The 17,679-nt window shown below is 42.9% G+C and overlaps 1 protein-coding gene across 3 annotated transcripts in view; it reads left to right on the top strand.

The window, feature by feature from the left end:
- The window catches only part of PAK5 (p21 (RAC1) activated kinase 5), a 186,955-nt gene that overhangs the window by 157,491 nt on the left and 11,785 nt on the right, over window positions 1–17,679 (top strand). For all 3 annotated transcript variants that reach the window (XM_054024295.1, XM_054024294.1, XM_054024293.1), the window contains 3 exons: window positions 2,961–3,452; window positions 4,625–4,758; window positions 9,372–9,498. In XM_054024295.1, the coding sequence (XP_053880270.1) occupies window positions 2,961–3,452; window positions 4,625–4,758; window positions 9,372–9,498 (753 nt within the window). The remainder of the gene's footprint in view (window positions 1–2,960; window positions 3,453–4,624; window positions 4,759–9,371; window positions 9,499–17,679) is intronic.

Below are 17,679 nucleotides of genomic sequence, written 5' to 3'. Positions count from 1 at the left end.
TGCACTTAACTAACATGGATCAGGGGACTCCTGGCTGACAGCCAGCAGTAATAGTAGCAACTGAGAGCTGTGTAGAGTTTTATGCCCTGTCCACCCCCCGTGCACCGCCAGTGGAATTGATTGATTAAATGAATTCATAGGTATAATTATTTGTAATTGTGCTACATCATGAGCCTGTGTCTATGCACCCCTCCCCCCCCCCCCCCCCCCCCCAGAGATGTTACACACATTGTCATGGGCTATTTTTGCTATGCTGTAAACAGATTCATTTCCAAAAATTGCTTTCGTGTATTTTTGCCCATACCTTTTGGGTTTGAATAGAGCTATGGATGAGCAAACATCCTGTCTGAGAATGTAAAAAATTCATTTACTTTACATAGAAGAAGCTTGAAAACACTTTAAGGCAAAGGAACTTTTAAGTGGAAATAGGAAATGTGTCGTTAGTTGTTTTTCCATCAAAGGAATAATGCGTACACTTGTGGGGGGTTTTTTAAAGCCTCCTATTGAGATAATTTCTTCCCAGATTGTCTCTGGTTTCAAAGGAAAATTAGCGGTTGTATGACACTGCAGTTAAGTAGTTTGTCATTCTGGAAAATCATTTAAGAAATGGTAAATTAAATTAGTCTCCGTGTTGCTTGTTCTGTCTTGCTTGAAGGAAGCCCGCTTTGAGAACGATGAAGACCAAACACCCATTTCAGATAGGTTATAGGCTCACAATCACTACTCTCCCCCGCATCCCGGGGCAAAATCTTAGTTTGAACTTTCCTGTTTTCTGCTTATTGTTTGTTTAATCTATTCTCGCGTTTGCCCGTTATAATGATGCTCGTATTGTTGGGAAGAACAATAGGTGCAATACCAATTTGGGGGAGTTGTAAGAAAGACCCTGAAGAATTATAATGTGTGAATCCTATAAGCAAGGCATTTGAAATGAATGCACCATTGTCATTTGAGCCATATAACCCTACATACCTTATCGGGTGCTGTTGTAGGAAGCTAGGAACAGTGCTCGTGTGCAATGCTCTATCTTCGCTACACAGTTACGGAAGTGTCCCACAGTCAGTGGGAAAGGGCAGGTAACTAGAAGGGGCAAGAGTTGGGCCATCAATGGAAGAGATTTTAAGTTGGTGGCAGTGTCCAATTTGCCCTGCATATGACTGAGATCTATCCAATCAAAATACGTCTGTCTATGCTACCAGCCCTCACTCCCTTCAATAGTGGCAGTCATTTGGCCACATTATCACATTGCACAGTAGTACAACCAATGCTCGCAGGGCCTTATCACCCAGACCATTGGAGTGGGAACCACTTTCCAGCTCCCAGTCAGTCCTGGTTTCATTCTAGGAGTGGTCTGTATCTGTATATATGTAAGTAGTTAATAGTCCAGGTACCAGGAGATGGCGGTCAAGAATATGTAGCATAGCTCCTGTGTTTTGCGGGACTTATAAAATTTGTTGTGCACTGCAAATGGCTTGCTCTGTGCATCTCTTTACCTTAGCTCTTAACAGGTTGCAATGCAGGTAAATTGGTGTTAGCATGGCAGTAAGGATGGCAGTGTGGCACAGACATCTGCTTGGTAATGGATGCTGGATGGCAGCTACACACAAGTCTTTCCAGTGCCCCTGATCACAGTAATCACTGCCAATGCACCCATTGTGTTGTGAACAGATATGGTGCCTGTCAGAACTGTTGCACTGTGCACCCTGTATTACCATCTAAAGTGTCTGTCACAGTTCCTGCATGTCCTGTTTGTTCTTTGCACCTCTGCCAACCAGGTGAGGGTCGATTCATTGGCTGCCCTGTGTGATGTCTTTATGGTCCCCTCCATTAACAGTGCGCTATGCAGGATTCAGGAACTAGGGCTTGATTTCCAGCCCTGGTGAGCTCTCCTCAGCACTGGAACTGATTGGGAAACAAAGGTAGCTTTACATTCACTTGCTCCTCCTGTTTTACTCTTGTGAAAGCAAAGGGAGGATCAAGAAGAGGGTGGCTGGAGAGGGGAGGAGCTAACACAGCAAGAGACTTAAGGAGCTCAAGTGTTTAGCTTATCAAAAAGAAGATTGAGAGGTGACTTGTTTGCAGCATATAGGTACAAGAACCAATGGCTGGAAGTTGAAGCCAGACAAATTCAAATTAGCAATAAGGCCCAAATTTTTAACCGCAAGGGTGACTAACCACTGGACCAAACCACCAAGGGAAGTGGTGAGCCACTAGATCAAGACTTGGATGCCTTTCTGGAAGGTATATTCTAATCAAACCCAAGTTAGTGAGCTCAATACAGGGGTAACTGGGTGAAATTATTTGGCCTGTGATACACCGGAGATCCGGCTAGATGATCTAATGGTTCTAAAATCTACATTTTTATTGTGATCAGAATGTACCCAAAAAAAGAATGTACCAAACTGGTAATTTTAAAAAAATCTCTATTCTCAAGAAGAGGGTACCAGAGTGTCACTTTAAAAGGAATAGGTATTTAGGTTGTAGAGGACATTCCCCTCAAAATTATACCATCTGTTCGGGACATCATGGTACTGGGTATAAACAGATTGCTTGTGCTCCACTAATCCTAAAGACTATAATAAATAAAGCGATAGTTAGGGATTTTTACTTGTCACCTCAGCAGTCTGTGGACCATCAGTGATCCTTGGAGTTCCTCCTGGTGGTCCAGAGGGTGAAACATGCTGAGAACCAAGCAAGGGGTGAGGAATAGCAGTGTCAAGTGGGTCTGTGATTAGAGATTTCTTTTACTAAATGTCCACAAAAAGAGAAAGTTAGAAAACCAAGTAGGAACCTCAGAAATGAGAAATCACAGTGGAGGTGGCCACACCATGGTACTGAGGAATTGAGGTCTGACTTCATTGATAACGTAAGGTTTAGAATGCTCATAATCCCTGCAATTATTTTCAGCCATTGATCAATGCTGAATACAACATGTTAACTTCGCCTTGTTTTAATTTTTGCAGGTGGATTACGATCGAGCACAGATGGTAGTTAGCCCACCACTATCTGGATCAGATACCTACCCTAGAGGCCCAACAAAGCTACCTCAAAGTCAAAGCAAAGTTAGCTGTTCAGGTAGTAGCTTCCAGTATCCTTCAGTCTATCACAAAGCCTCTCATTATCACCAGCCAGCCCTCCAGTCAAGCTCTCCTTATATTTCCACGGCTTCTTACCCAAGCTCCCCAAGTATCACATCAAGTGCTTATCCCCCACCTAGCTGGGGTTCATCCTCTGATCAGCAGCCCTCCAGGGTGTCACACGAACAGTTCAGAGCTGCCCTCCAGCTCGTTGTCAGTCCCGGCGACCCCAGAGAGTACTTGGACAACTTTATCAAAATAGGAGAAGGCTCCACGGGGATCGTTTGCATTGCCACTGAGAAGCACACCGGAAAGCAAGTCGCAGTGAAGAAAATGGATCTCAGGAAACAGCAGAGAAGAGAATTACTCTTCAATGAGGTAAGCCATTTTGGATGAGGGGACAATTTTGCAGGTTACTGATCACAGAGAGGAACAAAGCAGAAACCCCCTCAGTGCCCAACGGATAAGGCTTTGGCCTCCGAAGATAGGGATGGTGAGTTCAGTTGTAACTTCCTGAGTCGCAGTCTCCATTGGGGTGGCCCCTTACTATGGGCAGGTCACAAACCGACCATCAAGCAAAATATTTGTCACTTTTATAAACAAATGTAAAACTTCATTTTATTTTCTGTTCTGCCTTTCCTTTAAATATCTCACTATGGGCTTAGTCATAGCTTTGTCGGGAGCCCAGCATTGTTGCCCTGAACCTGGAGATGCTCTGAGGCAGTCGCCTGGTTCCCCGCTGCGCTGGGAAGGGAGGTCGGGGCTGTAATCTGTCCCAGCATATGTTCCTTGGCACCCCAATGCAGCCAAGGCTTTGCCCATTTCCTGCCTTATTGTGCCACACCTGCTCAGCAGCAAGAATAGAACGGCTCTGCCCTGTTACCTGGGGTGTGGGTAGCCGTGCAGGGGCAAAAAGGAACGAACGCCTTATGGCCCCTACTGCTGCTTTAGCCGGGTCACAAGTGAGCTGTATATTATTAGGGTGTTTTGTTTTTTAATTCTCTGCACGTTGACCTTGGTGGCACCACGAAGAAGGCTTTGCTTAACTGATTTGATACAATCTCTGTTGTACTAAAAGGAGAAGCAACAGGCAAAAAAAGAAAGAACCATTCCTGTTTTTATATTCAAAAGAAAGCTATTTTCCACTAAATGTGATTTAGAAATTATATTTCCTCCATCTTTCAGAAATTATTTACAGGGAAAGTTCTGGACATGTAAATATATTTGTTAGAAAAACATGATGTAATTAGGCATAAGGATTTAGCAAGGGTGTTATATCATAACATTTCTTGAATCATAGAATATCAGTGTTGGAAGGGACCTCAGGAGGTCATCTAGTCCAACCCTCTGCTCAAAGCAGGACCAATCCCTAGGCAGATTTTTGCCCCAGATCCCTAAATGGCCTCCTCAAGAATTAAACTCACAACCCTGGGGTTAGCAGACCAATGCTCAAACCACTGAGCTAATTCTCCCCTGTGCAGGGGTAAAAGAAAAATGGTCCTGAATCAAAACGTTTCCAGTAACTCATGCAGTGTTTGTCTTTTGCTTAGGTTGTAATAATGAGGGATTACCATCATGAAAATGTGGTTGACATGTACAACAGTTATCTCGTGAGCGATGAGCTCTGGGTTGTTATGGAGTTTCTGGAAGGTGGTGCTTTGACAGACATAGTGACGCATACAAGGTATGTTTGGTTAGCATCATCTGTACACTGTTTTAGTGTTGAAGGCACCTCTTCTTTCAAAGGTGCGGCAAATCCTCTGCTTCTACTAGGGCAAGAAGGAATATCTGGCTTTGTCCTGCCCAGGCTTACTGCCACTGCCAGTTTATAGAAAGGGGGAAATGTTAGCAAAGGTGGGACTAAGTGCAATCCGTGCCTGCTTTGTCCCAGTTTACGCTCTCGGTGACTCAGTGGAAACTGATGAGTGATTTAAACATGGTTTGGTATTATCAGTCTCTGTTTAAAAGCAGACAGGTCTGCAATGTAATAAATTCATACTCCTGACAAAATGCAAAAACGATGAGAACTTTACTATGCATTTAATCTAAAAAAAAAAAAAACCTGTCTCTGTCAAAGGAGTCTAGAAGCCAGTTAAAATATCTGAAAATGCCCAGCTGTGCTTAATATACAACAGGTCCATTTTTCTACTGATCGTCTCTCTTTAAGGGAGAATAGAAAGTCCTTTTTTATCTGCTAAAACCTCAGGTTGGGGTTCTGTGTTTCTCATACAATAACTGTGTAGCTTAACACCTAAAACAGTGCCGGGAACACCATTCCTTACACAGCCGTAGTAGGAATGAGGGGGGGTCTCACCAACCGTTCCAAGGGAAATATGGAAATCTTAACTTGGGCCTTAGCAGAAAGGTGATGGAGAGAATGATTTGCAACACTTATTAATATATATGTACATATTATGTTAGAGTGAAATCCAGCCCAGTCCCCTTCTCTCTTGTTTTTGCTTTCCCCCCTCCTCCCCCCATCCTGTTTTTTCTTGTCCCCATCCAATCCAGAACTTTAGGGCTAAATTGCCACTTTTATGACGAAAGCCTGGCTCCACTGAAATCCATGACAAAACTCCCCTGGACTTCAGCGAGGCCAGAATGTCACCTCAGAGCCAGAGCTGTATTAGGGAGGGGAGCTGGTGTCAGTGTACCACCTGAATGATGTTGACAAGAGCCATTATGCCTGCATGGCATAAGAGTAAGAAAAATGCCTTCAGAGGTGCTGGACAACAGCATACTATTGGCAGCGACTGTTACATTGTTGCATTGTAGAGTGCAGGCTGTTGTTTGATGGCTACCTCCGTCATGAGAACTCTGAGAGGAAAAGGACTTCCTGAGCCCTCTGACCCACAATGCACCTGTGCTGGCACGGCCATATTTTGACCCTTCAGCCATAGGCTATAACTCTGCTCATTCAACTATTGTGGAGAAAGGGACATGGGATCAGAGCAGTGTTTCATCCAGCACAATATCCTGTCTCTAGTACCATTCTTTACTAGGTATATCTGAGCAAGATGCAGTAAACCCTGCTCTAGGCAATTACAGGTTAAGAGAAAACTAAACAAATGGCAACATAGGTTCTTACTGTTGGGAATTCTTTCTCTGGCCACAACAGCAACTTAGGGCCTTGCCTAAACACAAAAGTTGTACTCCGTTAACTACACTGGTATAGCTAAAGTAGTATAGTAAACTACCCCCTAGTGTATAAATGTGCTGGTACAACTATTCCCATCCAGAAAGGGAAATAAGATAGATTGGTGTAAGATCCTTCATGCCAGTATAACTGCACCAACATTAGGGGTTGTACTGGTATGCTTATTTCAGTAAAAAAATCACACCCCCAATCAACATAATTAAACAGGTACCAACCTTTACATGGAGGTCCTGACTTTATGCCTGTCTTCCAACTTGCCTTCTGAAGGGACAGATTTGATTTTGTGTAACATATTCCCTCTGTTTGCCGCCCACCCTTTTTCCAGCACTCAGAAAAAAGGTAGGCAGGAGAAAAGTGTTTTACATTTAACCAGTAAAATGCCTTTCTCCTTGAATGGAGACCACACGACTAGCACATCTACGTGGAGGAAATTTAGCTATGAGCAAAGAAGAGGACTCCCAGTTTAGCAACGAATATCAATTCAGTCACAAAAATTATCTAACAATTTAGTGACATGTTCAGGTCATGGCTAAATAGGAATTGTAAAATAGATACTTCTTTTTTAAGTGCTGCCTCAATTGACATGCAAAAAAATCACGGCCATTGTAAGTCATTTGTTAGGGACGCTGCCCCAAAACTTCAAAACCACTCTGCCAAATTCCTTTGACAGGAATGTAATGGCAAACAGATGTTTACAGAAAACTGCTACTTAAGAGCTGTCATCGTTTTTTTGCAACCACAAGAGTCATTCCTTAATCGTTTTTACTTTTTCTGACCTTCACTCATCAATTTTGCTGAAATGCTGTAACATTTACATAACAGCGTGAAAGCAGAAGTCTCCTTGGTGGGGGTTTTTTTTATATTCATGTAATAGAGGGAGCTTTGTCCAGCAAGACAGGAATCATGCTCTTTATTGGTTCATCTAGAACAGAAGGCGAGTGGTGAGTCACAACTGAAATATGGATTGTTTCTACATCTCTCATTGAATGACCGCTACGGGATGGTCTGTGGATGAAGGCTGCTGTGACAGAGCACACGACAGAATGGCTCACAGTTCATTAACTCCCTTCAATTTCGTTGTTATAAAGATGGTATAGCAAAGGGACAGGCTTCTTTTTCCATGAATATTTTTTTGTAAATGATGACTGGATAAGTATATCTTATCATATGATTTATGGGGTGCTTCTTGAAATATCATTTTAAATGTTTATTTGTAATGTACATAAGAGCAAAGGAAATAACCCTACATGATTGCGGACAGGATGTGAATCCACAGATTTGCTCTGAAATCCAAGAATCATTTCCCGTGTTCATTCTCTTTCATGATTCCATCCCAATTCTGATTTGTCCTTCTTGGCAACTGGTGGACTTACTGTATATCAAAGAACTTCGGATTCTTCAGAACGGGGAATTGACTAACTAAATACATTACAATGTGCTATACATTATATGTATTTAATGCCGCACACCTACTTCGTTTTCAAAATTTTTCCTTGTGCTTAAATTTCCAAAAAGTATAGCGGCTCCATTTTTTAAAGAAACCAAAGTGCAGTGCTGCCCTGGTAAGTGACTATCAAAGTGGCATCAAAGCATTCCCTGTTTATCTGTCAGTGATTTGCAGATAAAATTTACCCTATTTACAAGTAAGAAGGTTCCCAGCCCTGCTAACTCAACACCTGACTATTTCCTTCTCACACATTATCACCAGTAACAAACGACCCGTTGGTCAAATTAGGCCCTGAGTTACACCTGTGCAGCCCCATTATCTTCATACCCTCCGGCATGCTCTCCGTGATACCGCTGTAGCCTCACTGGCAAAAATGGATTTGCACAGATGTAACTGATTGGAACTGAGTAAAAAATGTAGTAAAAGTTGAGAGTGTCCAGCAAAGAAGACAAGCCGGTTGACTTTCTTCTCTGTGTTGACTCTGCAAGACTAAGAGTTGCAAAAAGAGATAACCTTTTACTTCTGCTATTGAAGTCCAGAGAGATGACTTGGACACTGCGCAGGGAGCAGTCCGTTCAGCAGGGGGGTGTCATTTTTGCACCGTCACTTTTCAGAACAGAAGCACACTTTAAAGGCAGAATGAAGGCTCTGCTTCTCAAGATTATTTCCACGTCTCAGTATTTTATTTGTTGCCAGACAGGGGTTCCTGGTCATTAGGGACTGGTGGGGCTTAGCCCCACCAATATTACCCCGCTCTCAGTCAGACTGTATACACTCTCTGTAATGTTCCTCAGAGTGAAATACCACCTGCTGTCTCAAGTGGTACTGGAGCTTCTTTAGGCAGCTGTGGCTGCAGTACTGCCTACTGCCACCAGGGCCATCTGGGAGGGCTGAAACTCCTCCAGCTTTCAGAGGTCCTAGCAGCTCCAGGACATCTGGGGCAGAGTTAAGGTTGTTGTGCGTGATCTGTAGTGCATAGTAGTTGAGTTGGTAAGGTGTCAGGCCTGTGGTTGGAGGAGCAGTGGGTAGTTTAGCTTTTCGTCTCTGTGCTGTTGTGATTTTTGTGTCATGTAGAGCAACCTGAACTGTTTCACAACAAAGTTATTAGTGTATTAACATGAAAACAAAGTTTCTGATCCAGTGGCAGTTAACTACATAGAGTTCTGTGCAGCTGGAGACCAACACAGAGTGACCAATGGCTCTTGAGGGACAGGGTATGAGATTCTTCTTCAGGCCTCATAATCCCTCTTTCTCTCCGAGAGTGACATCATCATTTAGGAGCTGACCCAGAGGAAAAAACTTCCAACCCAGACCACCATGTCACATTGGCTGGAGCTCAGTGGAAAGAGTTCAGTGTGATTCCCCTATTATAATTCCGGTGAGCCTAGTTTCTAGATATGGCTGTCTAGCTGGACAGAGTCTGTAACTTTGACCTTGGCAAGGACAGGAAGTGATGAACAGTCCTGAGAGGGAAGGACGTCTTAGAATGAGAAGCGGATGGGGCGGCAAATTTGGGCTCGATCAATTCCTTTGAGAAACTTGGCTGCTGTCTACCACTGCTGAATATTGACTTGAATGGGGCTGTGCCAGCTTATATCAGCAAAGGTTCTGGCCCGTTGTCCTTATCTGTTTCTTCCTTAGTTTATTCTTCCTCTTTTTTACACGTCTTCACTGCTTGCCTTCTTGCCTTTAGAATGAATGAAGAGCAGATAGCTACAGTTTGTCTGTCTGTACTGAGAGCGCTGTCCTACCTGCACAATCAAGGGGTTATTCACCGCGATATAAAAAGTGACTCTATACTTCTCACGAGCGATGGAAGGGTGAGCGTTTAACATTTTCACTCCTACTGTATCTTTAACTGTGACAATCCGAACGATCAATGTAACTATCCTATAACCAATTTAATGAAAATCCTATGGAGTGTTGCAGACATCAGCTGTTGAACCCATGATATACTAACCTTGGCTCCACCTGCTATAGAAGGTCCATGCCTCACAGCTCTTCCCATAAAGGAATGCAGGAATTGCCAGACCATATCTGAACAATAGTCCTAGTCCAGGATCCTGTCTCCAACAGTAGCCAATTCACCTCTACCCCGATATAACGCGACCCGATATAACACGAATTTGGATATAACGTGGTAAAGCAGCGCTCCAAGGGGGGGCGGGGCTGCGCACTCCGGAGGATCAAAGCAAGTTCGATATAACGCAGTTTCACCTATGACGCAGTAAGATTTTTTGGCTCCCGAGGACAGCGTTATATTGGGGTAGAGGTGTACCAGACTGAGACAATGTAAGTCATTGCAGCCTATAAAGGGTTAATAGATTTCTTCCCATCATGTGGCTTCTCAGGGGTGGAATACATAAGGCAGAGGAAGCTGGGTGAAAGGCCTCACTTGAGAAGGAGGTCTCCTCTTTCTCCTGGCTGGCTGAGGCAGGAAAAGCCACGGAGGATTGTTACCAGCATTTTCAGTTGACTTGTTTTGTTTGTGACCATTATTTATGAACAATAAACAAAGCCAAGAGGAAAGGGCCATAAAAAGGACTTGGGCATAGAATCTGATTTCCCTGGCTGGTAAAACAACTCACTAGCTTACACAGATGTTTTAGAGGAAGATCTAAAATCTCCATTGTATAGCACTGAGCTGTGACAGAGTGCTATTGTGCACTAGTAGCCTACTGATGCACATGCTGGAGTAGCATGTTGCTGCTAGCGTATGGATCATTCATTTTACATTTCACTTTTATTTTTTATAAAACCTTCTTAAAAAGCAGTTGCATGGAGCATTATAGAGGTATCCTTCCACTACAAAAAGTAGTTCCTAGTAAAAGGTGTAGGTGAAATTATATGTTTATTTGCAATATATGATTCAGTCACTTGATGTCTGTGTGCAATGTAGAGAGTTCCAGGCAGAGTAAACATGGTAAACATGGGAGACAAAGCTGGAACTCAAACTCTATGGAATCCAGATTGAATGTGTCAGTAGTTAGTACTCTAGTTCTTTTCTTTAATAAACACCTCCCAAATAAGACGGTCTGGAACTTGATACACAGTTGTGACAGAAAAGTATAGCCAAATACAAACTGTGTACAGAACTGTTTCAGAAACCTGGTTAGTGGAGCTGTACGCAATTCATTCTTAGCTGCACTTGCAGTTTACCTACTGGTTGAGCTGTACCTGTGACTGATACCCACTGTCAACAACAGATAACTTTGCTAGTCTAGATGAGGCCTGTGGCAGGGATCACTGGGCCCAGAGAAGGATTTAATGCTGTTCTGTGAAGCAGTAACCAAACCCTGTTTTTCAGCTGTACTAAGGTCAATTTGGAGGTGTCAAGGTGCCACACAGAATGGCTGCTGTCTGCCCCTTCCCTTACCTAACTGGCTACCCCCTTCCTACTCTTTTCCGAGCAGCCGGACTGACATGCCATTTGGTGGAAGGGGTAGCTGTGGGAGTCGGACATTCCTCGCAACCCCTTCTCCCCCTCACATGGCTCCTCCACATCACTGTGACGCAATGTCTGTGGCTTTTGTTTATTAACCATGCCTCCAGGAGGGAACTATTCAGTCCACATATAAAATATTAAGGATTCTTCAGGATAAAATGTAAGCTATTGATATTGTGCTGGGCTACTGGCATAGAGCTTATCCTGTGCTACAAATTCCAGGCAGAGCAATATATCCGACTTACTCTTTATATTACAGGAGTGCTTAGGGGCCGCATGCAGCATAATGCATCCACATGGTGCTAGGTGCTGGATGTGCACATAATAAGAGAGTCCCTGCCCTGCAGACCATACAGTCTAAATAGACAAGACAGACAGATGGTGGGGCAAAGGGAGAATTATCATTTTACAGATGCCCAAGATGGTACAGGAAACCTGTGGCAGAGCAGGGACTTGAACCTGAGTCTTTGGACTCCAAAGGTGAATTCCTGGCCCCATTGAAAGCCATAGCAGAACTCCCATTGACGTCAGTGGAGCCAGGATTTCACCCTTAGGGCTAGTCTACACTACCCGCCGGATCGGCGGGCAGCGATCGATCCAGCGGGAGTCGATTTATTGCCTCTAGTATAGACGCGACAAATCATCCGCTGAGCGCTCTACCGTCGACTCTGGTACTCCACCAGAATGAGAAGCATAAGGAGAGTCGATGGGAGAGCGTCAGCTGTCGACTTACTGCAGTGAAGACACCATGGTAAGGAGATCTACATACATCGACTTCAGTGACACTATTCACGTAGCTGAAGTTGCGTATCTTAGGTCGAGCCCTCACAGTAGTGTAGACAAGTCCTCAGTCTGGCACTTTAATCACAAGAGCATTCTTCCTGATTTGGTGTCTTTTATTGTCTTCACCTACCAAGAGGTATATTCTTCCCTTTATAGGCACAGGTCACTCCCATCAGAATTAAATGTGCCTGCATCCGGGGAAGAAAATTCCATACATGTGAAAGTTGTTCAGTCTCATCTATAGTAGTGTTGCTGAAATACCATCTGATCTGCTTCCAGGATCTGCACACAATGCCTCATTATGCTCATTACTCTAGTACTTATTATCTGCAATGCAGATTTCTTCATGGCTATGTTGTGCAATTATCTTTTTTTAGAAAATCGTCTTTTTTTTCTGTACTCGGATGAGCAATAGATATGCAAAAACTGTTACACTCCTACAAAAGAGCTTCCAAACTGTGCACTATTTCATCTCTTCTCCATGCTATAAACTGAAAAATATGTTTGGCTTGGACAACTTGGATATTATTTGCTTTGTTTTGTAAATCCCTACAATTATTTCTGCATTCTGGTTTTATAAAAAACCAACTGCCCTCAAGAAAAAATAGCATCTCCATTGAGGCCAAAAGAAAACAAATCAGCACTGATACTAAAATGCTGGTCTACACAATGCATCGATTTATTGAGCTTCCTCTTTAACTCTTCATATAGCTGTTCAGGTTCATGCCTTAACCACAAACTGCAGACCGACATGGTAGGCGAGTGGCAGACACCCCCAAGTCGATCGACTTAATGTACCCTCTCTACACACATACACACATCGTACGTCATTTGAAAGTGTATTATGTCTACTTTAAGAGAAGGTATGATGTGGAGCTGTCAAGTGGTGCCATTATCATAGAAATGGGGATAAACAGTGATACCAACACGTTAAAATGACCGCTTTGAAATATTTGCATTCAGTTTTATGACTCTTAAGTATTATCTCAAGACATAAAAATTGAGTTTGTTGTGAACCCAAAGCATCGCAACAACAATCTAAAACAAAATCTAATATTAAATTCATACAGGTATCATTGAAATGACATAGCACTGGTGACATTTCTAGTCCACATCATTATCATCATCCTGTTCATCATTACAATCACTGTCGAGAGTGCGTGGGTTACCACAGTCTTCATTGCCTTGGCATGTACACAGTTGCTTGCACGGAAATTGTTCTGACTACAGACGCATTTAATTGTTCAGCAATCCCTATTGATCCAGGCACAAATAAGATTTTGTGGAAACACAGTTGCCATTGGGCCCTTGAAGACTACAGGAAGTTGTTCATCATTCACATTTTTCTATTCATGTAGCTATGGTGATCCAATATCTGGTTTCCCTATATGCGAAGATATCCTGATTTTTGTTTGCCAAGATACTCTTTTGACCTGCTCTTCAATACTGTCCTGACATGGTGAGAGTTTGGCTTGTGGCTTGTCCTTCTTGATGGCTAGATTGAGGCAAAAGCAATTCAGGTCTCTGTGATCGCCTTTTCTTTCTCATTGTGGTCATACAGCATTGCTACCAACTTTCTTGCTGGAGAAATTGCGGCTTGTCTGTCACTCTGTCCCAGTTTGGCCAGATCTCTGAAGTGGTAAGCTCCCTTTGTTTTAACAACATTAAGCCCAGAGTTTTTCCCAATGCCAAATAGGGTTGACACAGAGTCACATCCTGTTAATGTGCGTATAGCAGGAAGTATGTTGCAGACATCAGGAGTGAGTGCATCACAAATTGCATGCACAGACATGAATCATCGCTTGACAACTGTACTGGTAATGGTGTCTGTGTCAATCCACATGTTATCTGTATGTTCCATATTTGGAAAGTCGTGAACAGCCAGGATCAAAACATCTGTATCAGGTGACCAAACTACTATCGTTCTTTGACACCAAGAGATCCAAAAAGCCATACTGGCACATAGAGCACATATAAGTGACTTCTTTCCCATGCTTCAGGGATATTTCTTATGATGCTGGATTGTCTGCAGACTGTTCTTGAAATACCACTCTAGCCACTGAATGAATGAATTCCTTTCCATCAGTGGCCTCTTGCACTGATGTCTGTACTATTATCTTCTTCATGGATGAGGTTTCCACCAGCATGAAGTTGTACACAGCCATTTGGAAGGTACATACCTCCCTGGAGTCTTTCGACTTCCGTTTTTGCAGCACTAGGGATGAGCTACCTCTGCTCATCGTAACCGATGCAGAATCTATGAAGCTGTAGAGTATGTCAATTAAACTCATAGTGTAGCTGTGAGGAAGGCATATGTGCAGTGATGTGATAATTTTGGAATTGTTATATGCTATGCACTCTGCAGTTGAGAGGCAACTTCTTTGAATGGCTTCTGAAGGATGATACTCATTGCTGGCTGAATAATATGCCTCCTTATCTATCAAGCAAAGGACAAACTACTGCACCAATAGAGGCACCAAAGTAGCTGACATCTGTAAACTACAGTCACGGGCCTTTAGATAACTTTCAGAGGCTTTCATTTTGGCTATTTCAGATCAAAGGATTGAAGCAGCATTAAGCTGTTCATCAGGCTCACTCTCCAGATGAATATACTCAAAATGTTTGGATGACTTAAATTCCTGCTTCAGATTACTAGCAGCTTGGATAGCTTCCACTAATGTTATTGTGCTGTGTAGAACATGGTAGACTCGCCTTGCAGAACCATGGTGCTTTTTCTAATCTTGCCTATAATTCACTACTGGAATAGCTCTCAGTTTCTACATCTGAGGGAAGTAGGGCTTTATATCTTTGTAGCAGCGTGGATAGGGGAAGAGTCTTCTTTTTGTACATAAAATCATGGACGAGAGAGAAGATCAGCTGATAAAATGCAATGTCATACGGTGACTGTATTGTTGCAGTGTAACTAGATGGGTTTGCTTTAAGTTTTGTTTTAGTCAAGTAGGAAGAAAGGCATGTTGAGTGGTAAACGGCATCCTTAGCAATCAAATCTTCCACAGATATTCTGCGCAATGTGTCATCATCTCCTCCTTGAAGTGCTGCCTCCCTTCGATTGGTTGGTCGCAAGTGTTTTTATTTTATGAAGTTTCTTGTATTTCGTGTGTGTGTGTTCTCAATCGAACACTGGAACAGGATCAATCACTGAAGGACGTGCTTGCTCTGGTGGCTATAGAAGCAGGTGAATATGATGCTCTCTGATCAGATTAAGAGTCTGTCTTTTTTTCCTGGGTTCAATAGAGCTCTGACGTGCCAAATTTGACTTGCTGATGTATTTATGAAAGCAACCCACGTGATAGAAAACTCATCCAGTAGCCATTGCTGACTTCTGCTGCCAGCATCACAGAATACTGTCTAGCACCAGTGGCTTTTGGCAGTTTTGCAGTCTTTGGATTTGGTGGGCAAATAACACGTTTCAAAGTTGGTGAACAGTCTTTTTCTCTTTGATGTAAGCTTTAGAGGATTTGTATCCTCTATGTTTTCATATATTGTAACTTCCCTGTAGAGGTAAAATTCGAAAAGTATGTTGTTAGCATTATCACCACTGCTACCACCATTTTGTACACATATACAGACTTGTGCTAATTTAGATATTAATTAATTAATATATGGAGATATACCTATCTCCTAGAACTGGAAGGGACCCTGAAAGGTCATTGAGTCCAGCCCCCTGCCTTCGCTAGCAGGACCAAGTACTGATTTTTGCTCAAGATTCCTAAGTGGCCCCTTCAAGAATTGAACTCACAGCGCTGGGTTTAGCAGGCCAATGCTCAAGCCACTGAGCTATCCCTCTCCCCAATCTATATGTTAATATCAAAATTGCCATTTTGGTTTAGTGAGCACTTTGACTGAAGCCCAGTGAGACGTTGTGTATTGTCATCTCTAACACTAATACTGTGCATAAGTGTCACCTTTAGCGCGAGACTGATCTGGTCATCACATTTCAATTGAAAAACATAGAAGATTATTATATTCACTTGTGAGGTACTTTGACCATTAAGAATATGCAAAGTCGAAGCATTTCATGTTAATATGTTGCAAAATGTTGATATTTCCCATCTTTGCCACATACTAAGCAGCTTCATCATTTAAAAAAACAAATACCAGCCCTACAAAACCAATACAAATCTTTGAATAGATTGTCCTGTGGTAACTTTAACCAATAAACACAAACGTATGGTGTAGAAATTAACTTAAACTGTAAAAACTGAAGTCAGTCATGCTATTGTGTTTCTGGCACTGCAATAAATGACAGTTTCTCTTTTTGGGTAGTATTGTTTCACCTTGCCTACGGGCTCATGGTACCACTTGACAGCTCCACATCAGATCTCAATGTCAAGCAAAGATAAAATCAGCTTTTCAAATGACATCGAGTGTGGGGATGTGTAGGGTGGGTATATTCAACTCCAGAAATACAGCCCTTTTTGGAGAATTGCCTCGTGCCGACAGTGAACGCTAATAGACTAATGTGCAAAGTTTTCCATCTCTGACATGCAAGGCAAAAGGTCAGTCCTGGAAATGCAATTACACTGTAAAATGGGTAGCCGTAGAAGTTAGCTGAATGCAGAACAGCTTCCAATAAAATTGGGTTCTACCATAAATAAATGAAAACAACCTGCTTACTTAGCTTTCAGGACTCAATCTTACTAACAGGAGTATTCAGTAAGCAGTTTTCTTTTCATAGAAGCAGCATCTCTTATAAACAGAGGCAATATAAATCCAAGCGTTTAATATCATACAGCACATGTATGCGCGCGCACACACAAACGTGCACATTTTATCTCTTCATACATTTTCAGCCATGCATTTTTGAAAACAGACCGTTACTGCTAAATGTTGTATAAACAGAAAGCTAATTTACAGATGTGTCAGATATAGAGCAGCAATTTGAGACCCTTCACTAGAAAAAAGCCCCAGGAGTGCAGAGGGTAGTCAGAAGACTTTGTAGCCTTCAGCCCTCTTAGAAAATCTCTGCAGACGAGGCTGAGGGTGTAGCCAAAGAAGGCAAATTTGGTCATAGCCAGAGGGCAGAACGTAGCCGCAGGACCCCCCAGTCCAGCCACAAAACTACCCGTCTGCAGGAGTGGGAAAAAGCAATGAATGAATGCCAGTGTAGCCATATTTGAGCTGTCATCCCAGCTTTCTTCCTGGCTCAGCCAGTGGAGGACAACATGCTGTTAGAGGCAGGTAAGCAGTTAAGGAGCCAGAGTTCCCAGGGAGTGGGAGAATTGGGCATGTCAAGGACATTTTCTTACATGATACATTCTCCAGCCAGGCTTTTGGAGAGGATGTCCAACCAAGTACTCCTCAGAGCTCAAGTAGAGAGATTCCTGCAGGTGTTTGGTAGCTTGATGATGCCACTTACATTCATATAGGCTTATTTTGGCCTAGATTTCAATGAGTTTCCTCCTCTCCACATGCATGCTTTGGTGAGATTGCTTCTCCCATAGAGGCTATTTATCCATTTGTGACGTTCCCCTAGTGTTATCTGGACTGGTGATCTGCTAGCTCACTCCAATCCTTGACTCTGGGAGCCGGCCTGCTCCTGCTCTGCTGTGAGAACCCCCACTCCTGGGCTGTTCACGCACAGCCTCTAGCATGTAAGCTGCTCTTGGATTGTGCAACCAAAACTAGCCAATATCTCCGGTCCCAGACACAACCCTAGGAACCACCGTCTTACAGTGTCCAGTTATGCCCACTGTACACTGCAAACTTATATGAGTTCATCAATTTAACAAAGAAATTTATATGTACCAGG

The sequence above is a fragment of the Malaclemys terrapin genome, chromosome 3 (assembly GCF_027887155.1).
Source record: "Malaclemys terrapin pileata isolate rMalTer1 chromosome 3, rMalTer1.hap1, whole genome shotgun sequence".
In the NCBI taxonomy this organism is placed as follows: Eukaryota; Metazoa; Chordata; order Testudines; family Emydidae; genus Malaclemys; species Malaclemys terrapin.
The sequence above is the reverse complement of the archived record's forward strand: the minus strand, read 5'-3'. Positions and strand labels throughout refer to the sequence as shown.